The sequence below is a fragment of the Arachis ipaensis genome, chromosome B5, assembly GCF_059453495.1.
Source record: "Arachis ipaensis isolate K30076 ecotype BB chromosome B5, ASM5945349v1, whole genome shotgun sequence".
NCBI classification, from domain to species: domain Eukaryota; kingdom Viridiplantae; phylum Streptophyta; class Magnoliopsida; order Fabales; family Fabaceae; genus Arachis; species Arachis ipaensis.
This window is the reverse complement of record NC_142440.1, coordinates 150,639,135-150,657,913: the sequence shown is the minus strand read 5'-3', so window position 1 is coordinate 150,657,913 and position 18,779 is coordinate 150,639,135. Positions and strand designations below refer to the sequence as shown.

Here is an 18,779-nt window from a genome sequence, read left to right as displayed (position 1 = left end):
CCTGCTGTTAAACGAAAATGATGAATTAATTTACTATTTTGGCAGATATTTATTTTCACAAATTCTTCATAGATTTCCAAAAGATAAAACAGACAAATGTTGGTCAAAGAAGAGACTGTTAAACATTTGGTTAAAATGAAGTAAAAGAAAATACCATTGTATCATTATATTTGATTCAGAACCATATATACAATCAAGAACACAAGTACAGGCACAGCAATATGATTCAGAAGAACAAATAAGGTCTGAATTGTGATATATCTTTTCCTCCAACATGAAATTTGGCCATCAGTTGGAAAAAAAGATAAAAATATACTGACTTGCAAAGTTGATGAACTTTCAAGTTTCTAATGTTATTTGTTTTAGAAGTTACAATCATCCTCATCCCAAAACTCACATAAATCAATGAAAATTGGTTACTGCATCTATAATTCCTGTCTCTCATGCAGTCAGAATTAGTGTATTACTTTTTCTTTTATGGTATAACATAAAATGCACACGATAGTGATGGAGATACCGATCGAATACAGGCATGTTGACCTAATCGAATACCAACGGTGAACACGTTCATCAATGTCCTCAAACAATGCAATTTACGCAAACTTGACAGTTAGTTTGTCTTAACCTCTATTGATTGCAAGGTTTCACTCTTGGGGCAAATGTTTCGGCAACAAGCAAAGGGAAGGCGATGGTTGCATCGCAGTGGACCTGGTTTAATGAAATCAACATATTTGTAAGCATAGAGATTAAGACAAATATTTATTCATGACTTACGTTACATAAATCTTTAGAAGTCCAACAAATATAACAAGAACAATGGACATCAGCATATTTTGCAATTCTGCTAATGTTAGTAGAAATCATGGTTGTATTTTATAATATAAAATTGGATGAACCTTGGAATTTTCAGTCATATTCTAAATCAGGATGATGATTGATGATATTAGCTGGCTACAATAATCCAAAAGTATGAAACTATAGCCATAGCATTCACCGCAGCAATTTAGAGAATTCTGACAAGAAGAAAAGTAATTGTGAAATCATATAGACGATGTACCTTAACAGTTTTTGCAGATCCTCGTATTTTTCCCCAGGAAACAGCTTCATCTGGACGAGCTCCCGAATCACTACCATCAAATTCTTGTGCGGTATTAATAAAAACAGCGTAGTCTGCACCATTACGCATCATATTGGCATTGCAGATGTGATGCTTTGGAAGACCACCTCCTAAAATAATCATGCCGGTCTTCCTAGGACTCGCATGTACAGCTTCTCCATTCATGGCCCTTATATCTGTTACATTGAAAAGTTGTCATTCTACACAATTCAGATTCACTCAGGAAGTAGGAAGGCAAAAGAGAGTAGAAAAGACCTTGCACTATGTCTACAATCAGACCCGGGTTGCGGAACGAATGGAAGTACAGCATGTCCCCCAATGAGCCATCGGTTAAGCCCGGACAAAATACTGGAATATTGTTCTGGAAAACATGAAAGAAACTCAACAATAATTGTGATTTTCTAAATCAATGCTGTTTAGAAAATCAGGAAATTTACACAATAACTACGTTTCATCGTATACATACATGATACAAGAAATATAGAGAAACAATAACCTAATGCTCGGAAAAGGAACTAGGCGAAGACTTGAATCAGGAACAAAATGCAGGGAATAACATGATTATAAAAAAACCTTTGCTCCCACAGCCTTACCTTGTATGCCCAATAAAGGTAAGAGCTTTCATTCTTTATTTCTTTACCCAATCGAGCAATCAACTTGGATGGTGTCCATATCACATTCTGTCAAAAAGGAAGAAGAAAAAAGAGTAAGATGAACAAGTGTCGGGAAAAACAAGTTTCAAGTAGCACCTGCTTCATCAGAGGTATGCCATTCAATTTTAAAATGTTAATCTATTTTAGTTAATTTTGTTAGCAACTTACCATAAACAAAACATATACAGAATAGTATAATACAAATACAGACGACACTAATATTGAAAAAGGAAAACAAAGACAGATGGTAAATAAGTCCCCATGCATCCACAAAAACTTACACACACTACAAGACAGCTATAAAATAAAGTACCTCATTATTTTGTTCTGTCAACATCTGATCAAAAATGGGAATAATCCAGTCCTCAAATTTGCAATAATTGTCATTAGGGACCAACAAATTACCAATACGATTCAATCCCTTTGAGCGCAGATAGGCTCCATCCAGAGAGAAATCTCCTTTGTATGTTGGTGCAAGGCACTTTATAAGATCTTCCTCAATGCCGCCAGTAGTTGTCACAATTACATCAACCTGTAACAGATCAAGAATTATAATACTATCACAATTTGAATTTAATTTATTTTTCCAAAGGAAAAAAAAACACTTCCTTTTGAAAATTACTTTTGGAATTCAACAAGTACACACTCTATCATTGTTCAAAGGCAATCAGTTAAATTTAAATTTATCTCTAATCAAGGGGATTAGCAACAATCAGTCAATGTGATGCTTGTCACCCTATTGATGAACAATCTAACAACAAAGTCTCTACTTTCACGATGCTATGCTACAAAATACTTGGTAGTGAACTAGAGATACTATATACATTATATGCACCAGCTACAAAAGTTTTTTCAATTCTTCCATCTTACAATCATTTTATGACACTACAAACAACACACTAAAACAGATATTTTTCCAGATACAACCGAAAACCAAACATTTATCATGTTAACACAAATTAAGGGGAACCAACTTCCCAATTTACGCTTACAGGATACTCACCATGTGATGTTGAACGAGAAACCGAACAGTGTCTCTAACACCAGAGGAGATGAGATTAGAAGTGAATCCCAGAAACACCTTGCACGTAACAGACCTTCGGTAACCCAAATCCCTCTCTTCCTCACTGCAATCATCGACTACTGGTTCATCAGCGAGCCTCCAATCTAGCTTCAACCCAGTTCCCCAAAAGTTGCAAAGACAATAACTTTATGAGCAAAAAGTCACAAAAACAAACAGATGGGGGGCACAAAGAAAAGCAAACAAAACAAACCATTTGATTAATGACTTGGATTGCGTCTCCTAGGTTTGAAGCTTGAAAGCCAGTGGTGACCATGGACTTGAGAAGCTGATGATAATTGACGCCTTGGTTGAAGTCATAGCCTTCAATTTTGGTGCATTTTCCTTCTAGATTTTCGGATTCTTTGAAGACTGTGGAGTGAACTGAAGATAGAACAACATTATCTTCCTTTGCCTCACCCATCGAGCTGAATCCCAAGCTGAGAAGTTCTTGTGAAAATTGCAACACAGTACGAGGAGCACAAACGTGCTATGATACTGGGATAAAGTTTTATAACAACAAAACTCAATTCACAGATGAAGACAGAAGGAATATTTATCTAAACTAAAACACACAATATAAAAAAAAAAAAAAAGAGACAGAGAACAGATGAAGAGTGAAAGCTTAAGCACCTACCTGAGCTTCTGAAAGAGGTGATAATCGTCGCGGTGCCGGCGGCAGAGAGTGGAATATGATGTGTTTTCACTTTTCAGTGTTTTTGGTTTTAGGGATTGTGATTATGGTGCATCGTCTGGTGAAGTATGTTCTGTATACTTCACTATGAAGTATAGCAGTTGATCAATGAAAATATGACATGTGTCTCGCTTTATGGTGAGTGTTACTATGACTTTATATAATTTTCTAAGTAATTTCATTTGGATTAATCTCATAATAAGATTTTATCGGGTAACAAAACAAGTTTTTAATCAGTGAAAATCATAATTTTCTATTCTATTGGCAATTAAATTAGGGCAAGTTTTACTCTGTAGATAGTCTATTGATGTTTATAGATATAGATTTGTGGTGATAGCTTATGGTTATAATAAATTAATAATTGTCATAAACTAAAACCCCAAAGTGATCTCTGAGATTGGGCGAGTTATCCATAATCGTCCTTGACTTTCAAAATTTCCTAATGGTATCCCTCACATTCAGCTCCGGGATCCATAGTCGTTCTGCGACCCTTTCCGGCGCACAGTCAGCAAACGGAGTAATGATTTGGCACCTCCCATGCCATGCTGGAGCCAGCAACGACTAGCTGACGTGGCAAATCTTAATTTTTTACCCAATGTGGTCCTGGTCCCATTAAACCCTAGAAAATAAGAATGATGCAGTATCTCTTCTTCCCTTCTCCTCCGTCCCATAATTGTGGTCCACCATAATTGTTGTTCCGGTGGCCTAGGGCCTCTCGAGGTGGAGACGCTGTTCTGGAAGGCGACCGTTGACAAGCCGTTCTCGGTGGAGTATGTGAACGACATGCCGGGCTCGGCGTTCAGCCGGAAATGCAGGGAGGAGTGTGCGGCGGCGCTAGCGGAGTCAGCGTGGAATATGAGGGAGATTTCGAGGGCGAATGGTTCATTGTTGAGGTTCATGAAGGAGGAGATACATGGTGTTACTTCTCCAATGGTGTATTTGGCTATGTTGTTCAGCTGGTTCGCTTGGCATGTTGAGGACCATGACCTCCATAGCTTGAATTACCTTCACATGGGTTCTGGGAAGACCTGGTATGGCGTGCCGAGAGATGCAGCCATGGCGTTCGAAGATGTTGTTAGGGTTCATGGATATGGCTCTGAGATTAATCTTCTTGGTGAGTTTTCTTCACTTTTTGCAAGGGATAACAGAATGTTTGTGTTTTTGGACTTTGGATTTCAATTTGCATTGTTACTATCCCCAACTCCCAAATTTTAGCTCCAAGTATGCAATTTGAGCTTCGAGCTTCCAATGGATTTCAATTTGCATTGTTACTATCCCCAACTCCCAAATTTTAGCTCCAAGTATGCAATTTGAGCTTCGAGCTTCCAATTTAGGTCAATATGTTCAGCGAAATCAAGTTGAATTGTTATAGTTTTGACCAGAAGTGAAGTTAGGGTTTAGTTAGCTTTCTGCTGGACCAGAGCATAGTTTGTTAATTGAAGCAAGCAAAATTCTATGCAAGCAAAATTCTATGGGACGGAGGAGAAGGGAAGAAGAGATACTGCATATAATAATCATTCTTACTTTCTAGGGTTTTAATGGGACCAAGACCACATTGGGTAAAAAATTAAGATTTGCCACGTCAGCTAGCCGTTGCTGGCTCCAGCATGGCATGGGAGGTGCCAAATCATTACTCCGTTTGCTGACTGTGCGCTGGAAAGAGTCGCAGGACGACTATGGGTCCCGGAGCTGAATGTGAGGGATACCATTAGGGAATTTTGAAAGTCAATGACGATTATGGATAACTCGTCCAATCTCAGGGATCACTTTGGGGTTTTAGTCATTGTCATAGGAAGAGACAAGGTCTGAAGTTTGGCAGGAATTTGTAGAAAAAGTTGAATGATATTCATGTAAGGAGGCTAATGCTTTGGTTTGGTAATTATATTTTATTATGATTAATTAAGTTAACTTAATTAGGGGCGTATCTTGGACTTTTAACGTTTTGGACAAAAAGTTGTTTTCATGTTTAAAACCGAAAAATATATAAGAAGAATATCATAAATTAACATTATTGTTACTCAATACCTAAAAAACAAAAATATCACTACTACTATAATTACCAAAAAAAAAAGGATAAACATCACTACTACAACTACGCCGTACCATTTTGGGCTTTGGAAGGTTATGAAAAAATCTACTCGACCCAAAGAAAAAATATATGACCCACCATTCAATGAGTTAAACCCATTCTCAGCCATTGTTTACCCCACGTACACAGAGCTAAAAACTGAACAAAATGACCATCACTTGAAGTGTTGCCTTTCTTCGTCCAGTGACTCTAATTGGATTGCGGAGAGAAGTATCGCAATAGACGCATTCATCCTCGACGCCATGAGAGAAGTTCCACAAAAACACGCCTTCTTCTTTAACGCTGCGAAAGAAGGACCAGAGGAGACGCCTTCTTCTTGGACACCGTGACCTGCGTCGGGGATGACGGAGAGAAGAACTACAAGAGGTGCCATCATCTATGATGTCGTGACCCACGGCATGAATCTGATGTGACTTGCTTGATCGACATAAAACAGAGAGTTGCCTATTGAAGTCTTCTTGTGTCTTTCGCGGTCGACAAAGAGAACAACAATCGGGCAGTGGCGCAGCTTCAGGTGAGCACAGAAGTTAATTCCTATTGTGGATGTTCAATTATAAATTTCTAATCATGTAGATATGCACCGTGTTTGAAACAATTCTTATAATTTCTCTGAGTTCCATAATTGTTGATGACAATGTTATTCTCTAAAATAATAAATTTTGCAATTTCATTGGCGAAATGTGATTTAAATTTTGTTGAATTTTTAGTTGAGGTAGATTGTTACAATAGCTTATCTCCTTCTTTGGGAATCGAAGACAAGGCAAAGTCAGAGATCTTTTTGTTTGGGGGCTTGGCTTTGTTGATTTTTTCTTCAGCTTTTTTTCAGGCTTGTGGTTGTTTTCCTTTAGATCCAGTGGGAGGATATTGGCACCGGTGTGCGGTTGAGGCAGTAAATTTTTATTCTGAGATACCATTTTCAATATGTTTGTGTGTGAATATTTATGTTTTACGGCGGAGTGTAGAGTTAAGCTTCACTTAGGTTGGCTTGAAAATTGAGTTTTTTTAATTTAGCAGTTGAATGTGCTAATAGCACCAGAAGATGTAGTTTTTGTCCCTGTAAAATGTTAGGAAATAATAACTGGTATTTGTTAGAATATATATTTATTTTGTCACTTAGAATATTTGATAACACACGGTTTAAGGTATACAGTATAAAAGGGGTAAAGGTTGGATTTAGAGCGTGTATTCTGTATTGATATCATTGAAATTTATTATTTTTGTTGAATAAATTGAAAATGGTTGTCTAAGTTTTGTTCCTGACAGTAGAAATGGACAGTAACCCTTTTGGATTAGAATAAAATAAATTGCATGATGTTTTGTCATTGTCATAAATGTGAGAATGCATTTGTTGACCCTTGAAGTGGAGTTAACATTTTTGCAACTAATGTTTGGGTGAAACGTATAATATTTCCACATCAATCATGTCTCGGCACGATGCAATTCTTTTGATTAGTTGGTTTGAATCCTACCTTTAGTTTTGCTAATGAAGGTAGAGTAGCTATTTAATAATCTTGTTATGTAAAAGTAGGATTTTGTAGTTAGTGTTGTTGACTTTGTGGCTTAAATACCGTATGTGATAGTGTTGGTCTATGTATTGTTCGCTTGTTTTAGGAATTTCTGTTCGATTAAAATTTGACTGATGGAATGCTATGGTGGGATGGACAAGATAATCAATTTGTCATCGGATGAAAGTCAATCTGAGTTAGGCCTTCCAAACAATGATGTTGTTGATGAGGATGATTTAGGAAAGGCTGAGTTGTTGTCGGATGAGGATGGTCGTGTGTATGGAGACGTGATTGGGTTGAGTGTCGAGGACATAATGAAAATGGTGTTTCAAAGTGAGGAGCGTGCATATGAGTTTTATTCGAGGCTAGGGAAATGCAACGGATTTGGGATCTATAAGGGAGACTATGCGAAGGATGAAGATGAGACTATAATGAGAATAAGGTTCTTCTGTAACAGGGTTGGCCTAAGGGATGGAAAGCAGTACAACAGATTAGACAAGAAGAGATCTCACAGGCCTGAGACACACACGAATTGTCAGGCCTTGATGTTTGTATACCTTGATAAGGGGAGCTCAATTTGGAAGGTTCGGAAAGTAATCCTCGAGCTTAACCATGAACTGATGCCTAGGGGAATGGTTCACATGATCCGAAGTTGCCGGGTGATATCTGGGTTCGCAAAGGGCCACATGGATGGAATGCATGCGTATGGCTTACCGATATCTAAGATACTAGGGTACATGAGCTGGGATTGAAGGTGGTTATTCTTCTTTGGGGTTTACGAAGAAGAACACATACAACTACATTGATCGTAAGAAGCGTGCAGAGGTTGGTATTGGAGACATGAACGCTACTATAGTCTACCTAGAAGGCAAGGCAGCTGTTGATCCCATGTCGATGGCCCGGTACAATTTGATCCCATGTCAACATTTTGGGGACGTGGTAGCATTCGATTCCACAATGCACCCTATTCCTCTAACATCTCTCCAAACATTTCAACTTGTCCCAAAAGTTCCTCGTTTTCCTTCTCTAGTACATGAATTTGCGCATTCAATCTACCAACTTCTTCCACCCTGTCCTAATTCAAATGTTCTTTCACACGTCGAAGAATCTGGTAGTTGTAATTACGAACGGTATAACCAGTAGCAGAAAGAATCTTATCAAGCATTGTGAAAGAAACTTCTTGATGAGCAAAGCGTTCCTCATAGTACAAAGAACCATGAGCCACAAGATCAAGACCTCTGCCATTGTGGGGAAAAACCACCACAAACCCAAACAGCACTCGTTCATCGTTTGAGTTGATTTCCTAAGGAACAAAGAGTAGGGAACCAATTCCAAAGAATGAGGATGCTCGCATCAACATGAGCTCCATGTCTTCCACATACATGAACTCACCCTCTGCCCCTGGCTCTGCAACTGCACGACCCAATTCTGTATTAGTTCAGAATCATGCACATCAATAACATGACAGTTGCTTTGCCATTACAAGATTGCTATATGAAAATCGTGACAGAAGCTTAAATAGAAGGAAAGGAAGTTAAAGCTCACCATCTACTTAAACAGGGTTGCTGCTACCACTACTACTACCTCCACAGTGCTGGCTGTTGGCTGCCACTCCCATGGAAGAAACTTGCTGAGGGGAAGGGATTGAATAGAAAGCACCTTCTAACAATCTTGACGGTCTTCTTCTCACCGGTTGAACCTGTGGTGTTGGCTGACGAGAAAAAGGAGATGCGGTGCTGCGCATCCAAGCCAAGGCCTCCGACAAGTCATGGAAGCCACGGTGTTCATTATTTCGGAAACCGTTCACTTGTTGGTCGCATTCCTCTCATGACCTGTAAACGCTAGAGACACAACCTCTACAAACCGCGTAAAACTGAAAACGTCCGGCTTCGGTTGTCATGACCATGAACGCATACGACTCTCCTTGTATATTCGAAGAAGAATGGGGGATAAACAAGGCTAACACCACTAAAGACATTTCATTTAAATATGTGTCACAATAAATATCCTCTATCTCATCTACGGAGTACTACAATACAAAAGAACAAAGAAAGCATTTTAGGAAAAACAACCATTTGTACCCATGAACTTTACGAACGCTGACAAAAATACACATTAAAGAAGGAAACTAACGTTGTATCCATCAAAGATGGATTTCGTACGACAAAAGTATCCAAATCCTAAATTTATGTTGGCTTTTTAATAAAATTCCAGAATTACCCCCACAATTATCTTCAACATCAACTTCCAACCATCTCTTCTTTCCCACTCAAACTTTCACATCCCTCTATTACCACCACCTTAACCACCTTCTTTTTTCTCTTCTACTCCACCACTGCTACCATGACGGCATTTCCATCTTCATGAACCCATCTCCAAGAAACTTGATCACCGACACAACCTCTCCAACCGGATCCTTCTCCCCCTTTTTCTCCCCCTCTTCCCCAAACCCCGCGTCATCTTCGTCACAATCAACGCCACGCACCTCCATTGCCATTGTGGTTATCGGAGTCATTCTCTGACTTGACAAATATCCTAACATAGATATGATTGGAGATTTCTAAGAGAATTTGAATAATGAATACACTCAATTGGTTCAATTTGGGTATAGATAAAAACAAATAAATTATTAGTTACAGGAGATTTGTTCAACTTCGTTAATTATATAATAAATTTGTAATTTGTACTGTTGTATATATAGGACCTTTCTCCATGGAGTCCATGAGTTTGAAGTGGACCTAGGAGGAGTTGAATCGCACCACAGGAAGGGACCTTGCGCGTTAGATCTCGGTTCAGTCTCGCTTTCGGAGCTTCTCCATCTTGTGGCGACATTAGACGGGGTCTTGGCCGGAGAGGCATTGCGGCATCTCTGTGTAACGGCACTACTGGAGCTTGAATCCGGTGGCTCTAAACTCTGAACTTGCCACTATGCCAAGGTATAGATGATATGTGCATGGGCTTGAGGCGGCGTTGGGACCGCCGTAGAGTTTGGGTGGCTGCAGCTGAAGGTGGTAGCATTGCGTGGGAACGGATGGATTGCCTGGTTGCCTAGTTGTCGTCTTTGTCATCGTCAGCGTGGAAAGATGGCGGCAGTGGTGGTTAGTGGAGTAGTAGAGAATAGATGTTGGTTAAGGTAGTGGTGTAAGACCCAAGACTTTTGAAAAGTCCTATTTTGAAACTAATCTCAAATCATATATTTATTTACAGTTTTAATTTCAAAAATTCTTTGTATTGAAAATAATTTAAGGTAATTTTGATTAATTGGATTTGAAATAAATTAAGGTTTTTATCCAAACTCTATACTTATGGATTATTTTTCTATTTATGATTTAAAGTTTTAGAAATTCAAAAATAATGAGGTTTGGCTATTTAAATCAGAATTTCATATAATTTTATGACTATTGAATTCATTTCTATAATTAAGTTATAAAGTTGGTAGTTATGAAATAATAAGAATTTCATATGATTTGATTTTAGATCAATTATATTTATATCATTCAATACTTTAAGTTTTAAGGATAAAGAAAATTAATTATACTATGTATTTCCAATTAGAGAAATTGATTGAGGATCAATTAGTATTTTTATACCACAAATAATATTTTAAAGTAATTTTAGAGATTAAATTAGTTTTCAAATTAAGTCCCAAAATTAGTAATATTCACACCACCCCAGCCGCGTCCAGCTCGCACCACCATTGTGCCACGCTCAGCTGCCGCCGTCCCTGCGCCGTCACCATTGTGCTGTCGCGTCACCACCAGGAGGAGGAGAAGAGGCCGTTGTTGTCGTCGAGATTGCTGTCGTCCATAGCAGCTGCCGTTCGTACTCTAGCTCGTCGCCACCATCGCTGACCGCCGCTGCCACCGCGCCACTAATCGCCATCGCGAGGGAGACCAGGACCGAGGGAGAGAGTCGCGCGAGGAGGAGTCGCCGTCGCTGCCGTTCGCGAGAGAGAGCGAGACGCGTTGCGCGGGAGTCACCACCGTGGAGTGTGTCGCCGTTGAGAAGCCGTTACCGCCAGATCCACCGCTGCCGGAGCTTCTGGCCGAGCTTCTACCGCCGGAAACGCCATTTCCGGTAAGGGTTTTTAAGTTGGCTTTCGTTCCTTTTGAGTTTCCAGAAGATTTTCATCGCTGCATGTTTGTTACAATCGTCGTCGCCAGAGTTCTGGTCGCCACTGCCGCTCAAGGTGGTTGCCGGGGCTGCCGCCAAACCGGTGCAGCTATCGCCGCTGTTTCGTTTTCTTAGTTCGGTAAGTATTTATGTTTCGAAAACTCCTGCGTTAGTATTCTATTATGTTTGGTTATAAACTCTGAGGTTTGGTAATGTAGGTTCAAGTTCTGTATGTTGAATGCCGCTTTTAGGTTGCTGTGAGTGCTGCGAAAGTGATAAGGGGCTGAGTTTGTGGTTGTCGTTGGTTCCGGGCTGAGAGGAAAGAGTTCAGTTGATGCGTTTGGGTTATGGTTTCGACGAGTCGAGGTAGGGGCTTTTTATACAAACTAATTTATTTTAAATGGGAATTGTTAGAAATAGATATGCTGTGCGAAATGTATTTCTGGTGATTAGGTGAGTCTTATGAATTGTCTGATTTTGTCTTGAATGAATATGGTTGCCTATTTGATTGAAACAATGTCTGATTTTGATAAATTGGAGATTTCTGAATTGGTTGATTTGGATTGGTTTTGATAATCTGAAAGTTGAGTTTTTGTTTTATTTGAAATTGATTTGGTCTTGAATCTGTTGGAAAGAGTTGAGGATTGGTTTGGTTGGAACCCGGAAATGTGGCAAAATCGAAGTTTTAGGGGAGATGCTACCGAAATTTCTATAAAATCCGAGATTTTATTTGAAATGGTATTTTAAAAAAGGAATGGATTATGCCTTGAACTGTATTATTGATAAATGGATTATGTTTGGACCCTTTTATTAAGGAAATTATTATATTTTGAATGTAAACTATTTTAGAAAAGAATCATGTTTTAAAGCCGATTTAAAGATGAAAATATTTAAGTTTTGGAATTTGATCAAGTAAGTAATTTGAGGGATGTTTAATGGAGTTCGATTAACTAATTTCACTTTACGACATTTTAGGAAAAATTTGAAGTATTTTTTGAAACTTTGATTTAGTAAAGCTGAAACAATTTCTGAGCCTTTGGAAATAGATTTAAGAATGAAACTGAAACTGGTTCTCGGTTTAAATGATTTGGTTTTGATTTAAATAAGTTGGTTTTGAAATTGGTTCGGAATATTTGGATACATGACTTGGTTTTGGTTTAAATTCAATTTTATTTATTCAAATCAAGAAGTTAAGGTTTCAGAGGTTTTCAATGAGTTTAAGAAATGAGTTAGGTTATTCTCCCCTGAAGTCTTGAGACTCCGCTGAGGAATTTTATGACCAAATCTTGATTTAGAAATGAATGATTCTAAGTCTTTCAAAAGAGATTTTGATTTTGACATGGTTTTGTGATGGTTTGGAAGTGTTAGAAAGATGTGGAATGTGGCTCCGTTTTGAAAAGTGATTCTTGGCAAGATGTGAATTGAATACATTTGTTATTTAAAAAAATGGGCTAAGAATGAATTTGAAATAAGTTATTGAGCCTGATTGATTGTGGATATCATCGAGATTGATGAGTTATTACTTGGTAGGCATAAGGGCCGGGTTCGTCCCGCTTATGCTGAGATGAAATTGTTGATAAGTCGCTTGCGCCTGGCAAGGATGGTGGTTAATCCCGCTTGTCGAGGGTGCGGCGCCCGTGTAAGGACAGTGGTTAATCCCGCTTACGGTGGAGGCAAGGACGGTGGTTTAATCCCGCTTGTCTATGGGACCTACGGATAAGGACGGTAGTTGGATCCCGCTTATCCTAGTCGGCTTTGGCAACATAACCGACAATGTGATATCACAGCCAGTAGGACAGATATGCATCATATGCATTTATGTGACATTGTTTGGGTGTGCATGTTGTAATTGGTTTGCCTATGTGAATACTTATGTTAACTGCTAACTGCTATAATTGTTGTAATTGCTATTAATTGTGTTTGAACTACATTAATTGTGATTGTGTTTGATTGGTTGGTTTGTGATGAATTGGTTGAAGATTGAGTTGTTTGGGCCAGGGGCCGTGTTGGATTGGATGGGCTTGAGGCCGTGATTGGTATATTGAGTTCTAGTTCTGTATAAAGTATCTGACCGGTTCAACATAGACTTAATGAACCTATGTTAGGAACGGGATGATCATTTATACCACGTAAGTAACTGCTTTCATGGTTGTGGTCTAGAAAAGTATGAAAAATCAAACTCTTACAGCATAGACTTAATTGATTCTATGCTTGGGACATGTTGGTCATTCATACTATTTAGGGAAAAACTTTTCAGATTTTACAAGAAAGGAAAAGGTTTTGTTTTAAAATAATTGAGAAATTTACCAATTCTTCGAAAAGGATTTTCTGAATTTTGAATGTGGACCCATGGTTTTTGGAAAGACTCATAAGACGAGCACTGATCACTGTACTCTAAGAATAGTTTTATTTTACGTATCTTGTTATAGCAATTTCTGTAATCCTATAGTGAGAACAAGTGAGGACGACGTTCTCACTCCCCTACAGGTTATTCCTTTTCAGGATATGGACGTCGAAGCTTCAGAAGAGTTATGTTCATTTTTCTGTTTATTCAGTATTTTGTATTATCTTAGCTATTATTTTTCTCTCGCCTTATATCTTTATTAAGTTTGTAAGAGGGATAGAAAATTATAATATGTATGTATGTAAGCTAGTGTTTTGTGTGTGTGTATATATATATATATATATATATATATATCTTAAGCTATTGTATCTGGTTTGTATGTACATTTATGTTTATGCTTTCAATGAAAAAGTATTTTTTTATTAAGGTTTTGCGGTTTTAAGTTTTAAACAGGCTTTTATTTTAGTATTAAATATGTTTAGAGTTGTCGTAATGCCTAAGCTATCAGAGTGGAGCAGTTGGAAGCGTGACATTCGGATAATGAGGGTGTTACAAGTGGCAATGGAGGTATTTGAGATTTGAGAAAGAAGAGAGGAAGGGTTGAAGATAAAGAATGGGATAATTCTAAAATTTTATTAAAAAGTTAACATAAATTTAGGATTTGGGTACTTTTGTCATACGAAATCCATCTTTGATAAATACAACATCAGTTTTCTTTTTTAATGAGTATTTTTATTAACGTTCGTAAAATTCATGGATACAAATAGTTATTTTTATAAGCATTTTATAATCCATCAATAAAATCCATCCCCTCACCTGCACACCCAAACCCACGTGAGTGTGCGCTACCTTAAACTAATGCATAAAAAACTCATTTCAAATAAAATAGTAATCACAATAATAATAACACTAATAATAAAAATTATATTTACAATAACAATACTAACCGTGATCAACAAAAATAACGATTGTCATAACTTTAATAATGTTTCAATGAACAATAATAATATTTAAATTACAATAAAATAAAAATATTAGTGTATAGTATGTCCAACTTTTTAATTTATACAAATATTGCTAAAATTGAATGAAAAGAAATAAAAAAAAAAAGAAATAGAAGTGAAATTTAATTTTTATGGGTGTGTTTGAATGGAAAAAAAATAAGATAAAAAGATATTGAAAGATAAATAATTTATGTTGTTTGTTTGGAAAGAAAAATAAAAAAAATGAATTAAGTTATATAATAACAATATTACCCTTCATATTATATAGTAATATTATTATGTATATAATTATTATGTAAATATTTATAAATGTCATTAAATAATAACAACAAAATTTAATTATATTTATAATATAACAAGTTAATAATAATAATAATAATAATAATAATAATAATAATAATAATAATAATAATAATAATAATCACAAAATTAGAGTGATCTATTTAGATATAAATTTTATTTTTGTTTAATACTCATCCCAATACATAAACTGGAGATAATTTCAAGAAGAAAAAATATCTAAATCAATAAGTACATGTACATCATTTTAAAGAGGCTAACCGATCACATTATATCATTTGATTAATATATTATGTCTTATATTACACTTACACATACACATCAAATAAGTCTTACATGATAACACGTTAAGGTCAGCTAAAAACAAAATTTACATACGAAACTAACAAACTTAATACTGGGACCTCTTTGATCAAGTCATTACTAATAGCATAGACTTCTTTGACTAACTCATTACTTATAGCATAGTTAACAATAGTTATGGTTATGAAAGTCACAAAATACAAAGACATGAGGTATTTTCATTATAAGCCTTAATTAAGTCATAGATATGTTACCCACAAAATATAAAGATACTAGTACATTTCTTGATCTTAAAGTTATATTTGTGCCCGTCTCAAAATATTAGCCACATTACTAGGACTATTGTTCCTAGAGTGCACCTGCTTCTTTCATCAATTCATATAATGTGGCAAGACGTATGTCAGCTGGAACACCAAAAAATTCTCTCAGCTCTATCTTCTCTGCATAAAAAGCGGTAACACCTCATGCGCAATTCTGGCATCACACCTAAATTCTCTAACTCAGTCCACACGTCATTTTCAGAGTAAATTCGAGGCCTACTTTGCTCAAGAATCACAAGACCCCTTTCAGCTATTTGCACTTGTTGTTTAGCAATTTGAACTTGCTCCTTAGCTACCTGCACTTGTTCTTCAGCTGTTAACACTTGCTTTTCAGCAATATTAATTGATCTCTCATAAAAATAATTCCCATCTTTCATCATCTCAATCAATGCTTGAATGACTTGACTCATTCTTTCCATTTCTGATTCTAATTTATCACTCATGGTTGTTTTGCGTTTAGTACCTCTTGATGATGTTCCTTGAGAGCCAGTTGATTGGTTAGATAAACCAATTTCAGGACTATGATCCATTGTAAAATTAGTAGCATGAGGAGTAATTGGCTCATCATTCCACTCCTCTTCCATATTTAAGAAACTATCATCATCATTCAAGTTAATTGTTTCTTTATACTTCTTCTACCTTTTCACTTTTTCTTTGGCACTTTCAGCATATTTTCCTGTTGTCCTGTCTGTACCATATATCTCAAATAGTTTATCATAGTGTTTAATTGAAGTACGCATCCACTTTTTCACTTCTGGTTTTGTCTAAATTAAATAGTAGAATATTTACTATGAGTATGTCTATATGTAAATATATATTATTGAAATAATTCTTCAATATTTACTAGTGAAATTTAAAACAAAAAAAGATAGTAAATGCATAAAGTTTACCTTAATCAATTCTTCCCAAACTTCAACTTCAGCCTCAAATATTTTTGTAATTGAATTCCAAGAAAATCCACTAAGCCCATGAAAATGATCATAACAAACTCCAAAATGATCTTTTAGAGTCTTGAGTCTATTCTTAAGATTCTCTTTGCGGAGGTGATTACCATAGATAGATCTCAAAAGTGAAAGTATATTGTCATATGCCATTGTAGTAAATGTGCCATTCACTCTATTTCCTTTGCGACATTCTTCAATCAAAGCATCAATGAAGGTTGTATCCATTTCGTCGGTCCATCTTAAGGTATCCCGACTAGTGGCCTCACCTTGGCACGATGCTCTTTTTGCCATTAACACTTGTCAATCTACAAAACAAGTGGATAGAAATAACATCCATAATCTTAAATCAAAATTTTTGTAAACTATCTTATCAGTTATTCAATAAATAAAGATTCAATACACTCCATAAGTATAACATGTGACAACTTGATTCAATAATTGCACACCAAAGTCATTAAACAGAATATAATAACACATCAAGAGGTAACATGAATTCAATAATAACAAATCAAAGTTATAATATCAACTCAGCGCACACATAATACAACTAATAACTTTATTTGCAAAATTTTTTAAACGAGTGATCAGAGCCCTAGTTGATAGTTAGCCCACATTTGAGCAGCTATTTCATCCCTTAACATGGCTCCCCGCCTATAGTCTTCATCTTGTTCATGTCGAACTATTTCATCCTCTTCTGGATTATTTTCTTGTAGTTCTCGGTCAACTTGAGCTATGAGATGTGGATCAGGATCTACACCCATTAAAAAGTTATGTAATATGCAACAAGTTAGCACAATTTTAGTCATAGTTTCAAAGTCATAATGTGGTTCAATGCCACTTGTGATTATTGCAAATCTTTTCTTCAAAACTCCAAATGACCTTTCGATAACATTTCTCAATGAAGCATGATGAAGATTAAATAATTCCTTTTCATTTTATGGGCCACGTCTTGCATACTCTTTTAAGTGATACCTTACATCTTGATATGGGATAATTAATCCATGCTTCAGCATAAATCCAGCATCCCCAAGATAAATTTTTTCTACAGAATCCATCATTTAAAATGATTAATTTAGTATAAACACACAAACTACTAATCTTTACCTACTAATGAGACAATATAGTTTTATGTACATGCTAACCTCATGGAAGTTTAAGATTATCATCCCTCGATAATGCATTCTTAAGAACTTTTGAGTCAAATGTTGTTCCTTCCCAACCTGTTAATACATAAGTGAACTTCATATCGAAATCACATGCAATTAATACATTTTGTGTCGGCCAGTCTTTTCTCCTTCGAAATTTGGGTTGATCTACTATGGGTACTTTGACACGAAAATGTGTTCCATCTATAGCTCCAATACAATCCTAAATAATAGTCCATTATTTAATAAAGTAACATGAAATTGTATATATCAATCAAAATTATTTATTCATGTAATTGTACATGTCCATACCTTAAAATAAGGATAAAATCTATGATTGTGAAGGATCGCTGGAGAAATAATGGATGCAGATGGTTGTCGAAGAAATTCATCTTCTAGTAAAATAATTGCCCGTAACACAGCATGGAAGTGGCGGCTAACAGTTTCTCCAGACCGGTGGTAGAAAAAAGAAACGGTTCTAGTTTTCACATTATGAACTATTATATACAAGAACCTAGCAACTTGCTCCTCTACTGTAACATGTTTTGTATCTCTCACTTGACATATTGCTCTTAATTTCTCACACAATTGAAGAAATGCATCAGGGCCCATGTGTAGGATGTCACGACACCTATGAGTTTCTCTTAACTGTTGCATTAAAGTAGCTCGAATTTGTTCTCGTCCAACCAATTTATGGGAGATGGATTTGTCAACCCACGTAGACATAAATCTCAATAAATATAACATGTGCACGATGTAACATATCATTGTTATTGTGCATAATTTCTATCGTCTTTTCCAATCCTCCCTCAAAACTATTAATATATGTTCTTCGTTTTCAAGGGTTAACATATTTTCTTGATTATCGAGCCCAAACTTAAAGGAAAGGTTTAATGGAAAATCACAATTAAAGATGTCTTCCATATTGGCGACCAAAAAACTTTCTTTATGATCAGCCTTATCTGTTTAACAAGCACTTTGTAGTTTCAAATGTATATATCGTAGATTTACAGCACCAACAAAAACAAAGAAATATAGCATCATATGTTAAGCATAATCAATGCAGTTAAATAACTAGTATTTATATATATGACCTCCTAATCAAAGAATATAATTAATTGTAAAAGAATCTCAACCAATTGAAAGATAACAATTTTTTATACCTTTCGAAAAAATTTAAACATAAAC

The 18,779-nt window shown here is 36.2% G+C and overlaps 3 protein-coding genes across 5 annotated transcripts; 1 reads left to right on the top strand and 2 right to left on the bottom strand.

Annotated features, from left to right (window-relative positions):
• Window positions 1–222: 222 nt before the first annotated feature.
• On the bottom strand, window positions 223–3,608 carry DHS (deoxyhypusine synthase). 3 transcript variants are annotated; one of them, XM_016348333.3, is made up of 8 exons: window positions 3,468–3,608; window positions 3,045–3,328; window positions 2,774–2,941; window positions 2,084–2,302; window positions 1,711–1,797; window positions 1,373–1,478; window positions 1,058–1,293; window positions 223–708 (listed from the first exon to the last, which is right to left on the bottom strand). In XM_016348333.3, exons 2-8 carry the CDS (start codon window positions 3,252–3,254, stop codon window positions 628–630), a joined length of 1,107 nt encoding a protein of 368 aa, XP_016203819.1. In that variant the 5' UTR covers window positions 3,255–3,328; window positions 3,468–3,608; the 3' UTR covers window positions 223–627. The 3 variants fall into 3 exon arrangements, with proteins under 3 accessions (XP_016203819.1, XP_088345213.1, XP_016203820.1); XM_088489087.1 differs by having other exon boundaries at window positions 3,045–3,280; window positions 3,468–3,587; XM_016348334.3 differs by having other exon boundaries at window positions 3,464–3,577.
• Window positions 3,609–7,252: 3,644 nt separating this feature from the next.
• On the top strand, window positions 7,253–7,870 carry LOC107644470 (protein FAR1-RELATED SEQUENCE 5-like). The gene has a single exon (XM_088487814.1). It carries the CDS (start codon window positions 7,253–7,255, stop codon window positions 7,868–7,870), a length of 618 nt encoding a protein of 205 aa, XP_088343940.1.
• An 8,275-nt stretch (window positions 7,871–16,145) lies between these two features.
• LOC148566211 (uncharacterized protein At2g29880-like) lies at window positions 16,146–16,737 on the bottom strand. The gene is made up of 2 exons (XM_088487443.1): window positions 16,393–16,737; window positions 16,146–16,190 (listed from the first exon to the last, which is right to left on the bottom strand). The coding sequence occupies exons 1-2, from the start codon at window positions 16,735–16,737 to the stop codon at window positions 16,146–16,148; spliced, it is 390 nt and encodes a 129-aa protein (XP_088343569.1).
• Between the last annotated feature and the right edge of the window lie 2,042 nt (window positions 16,738–18,779).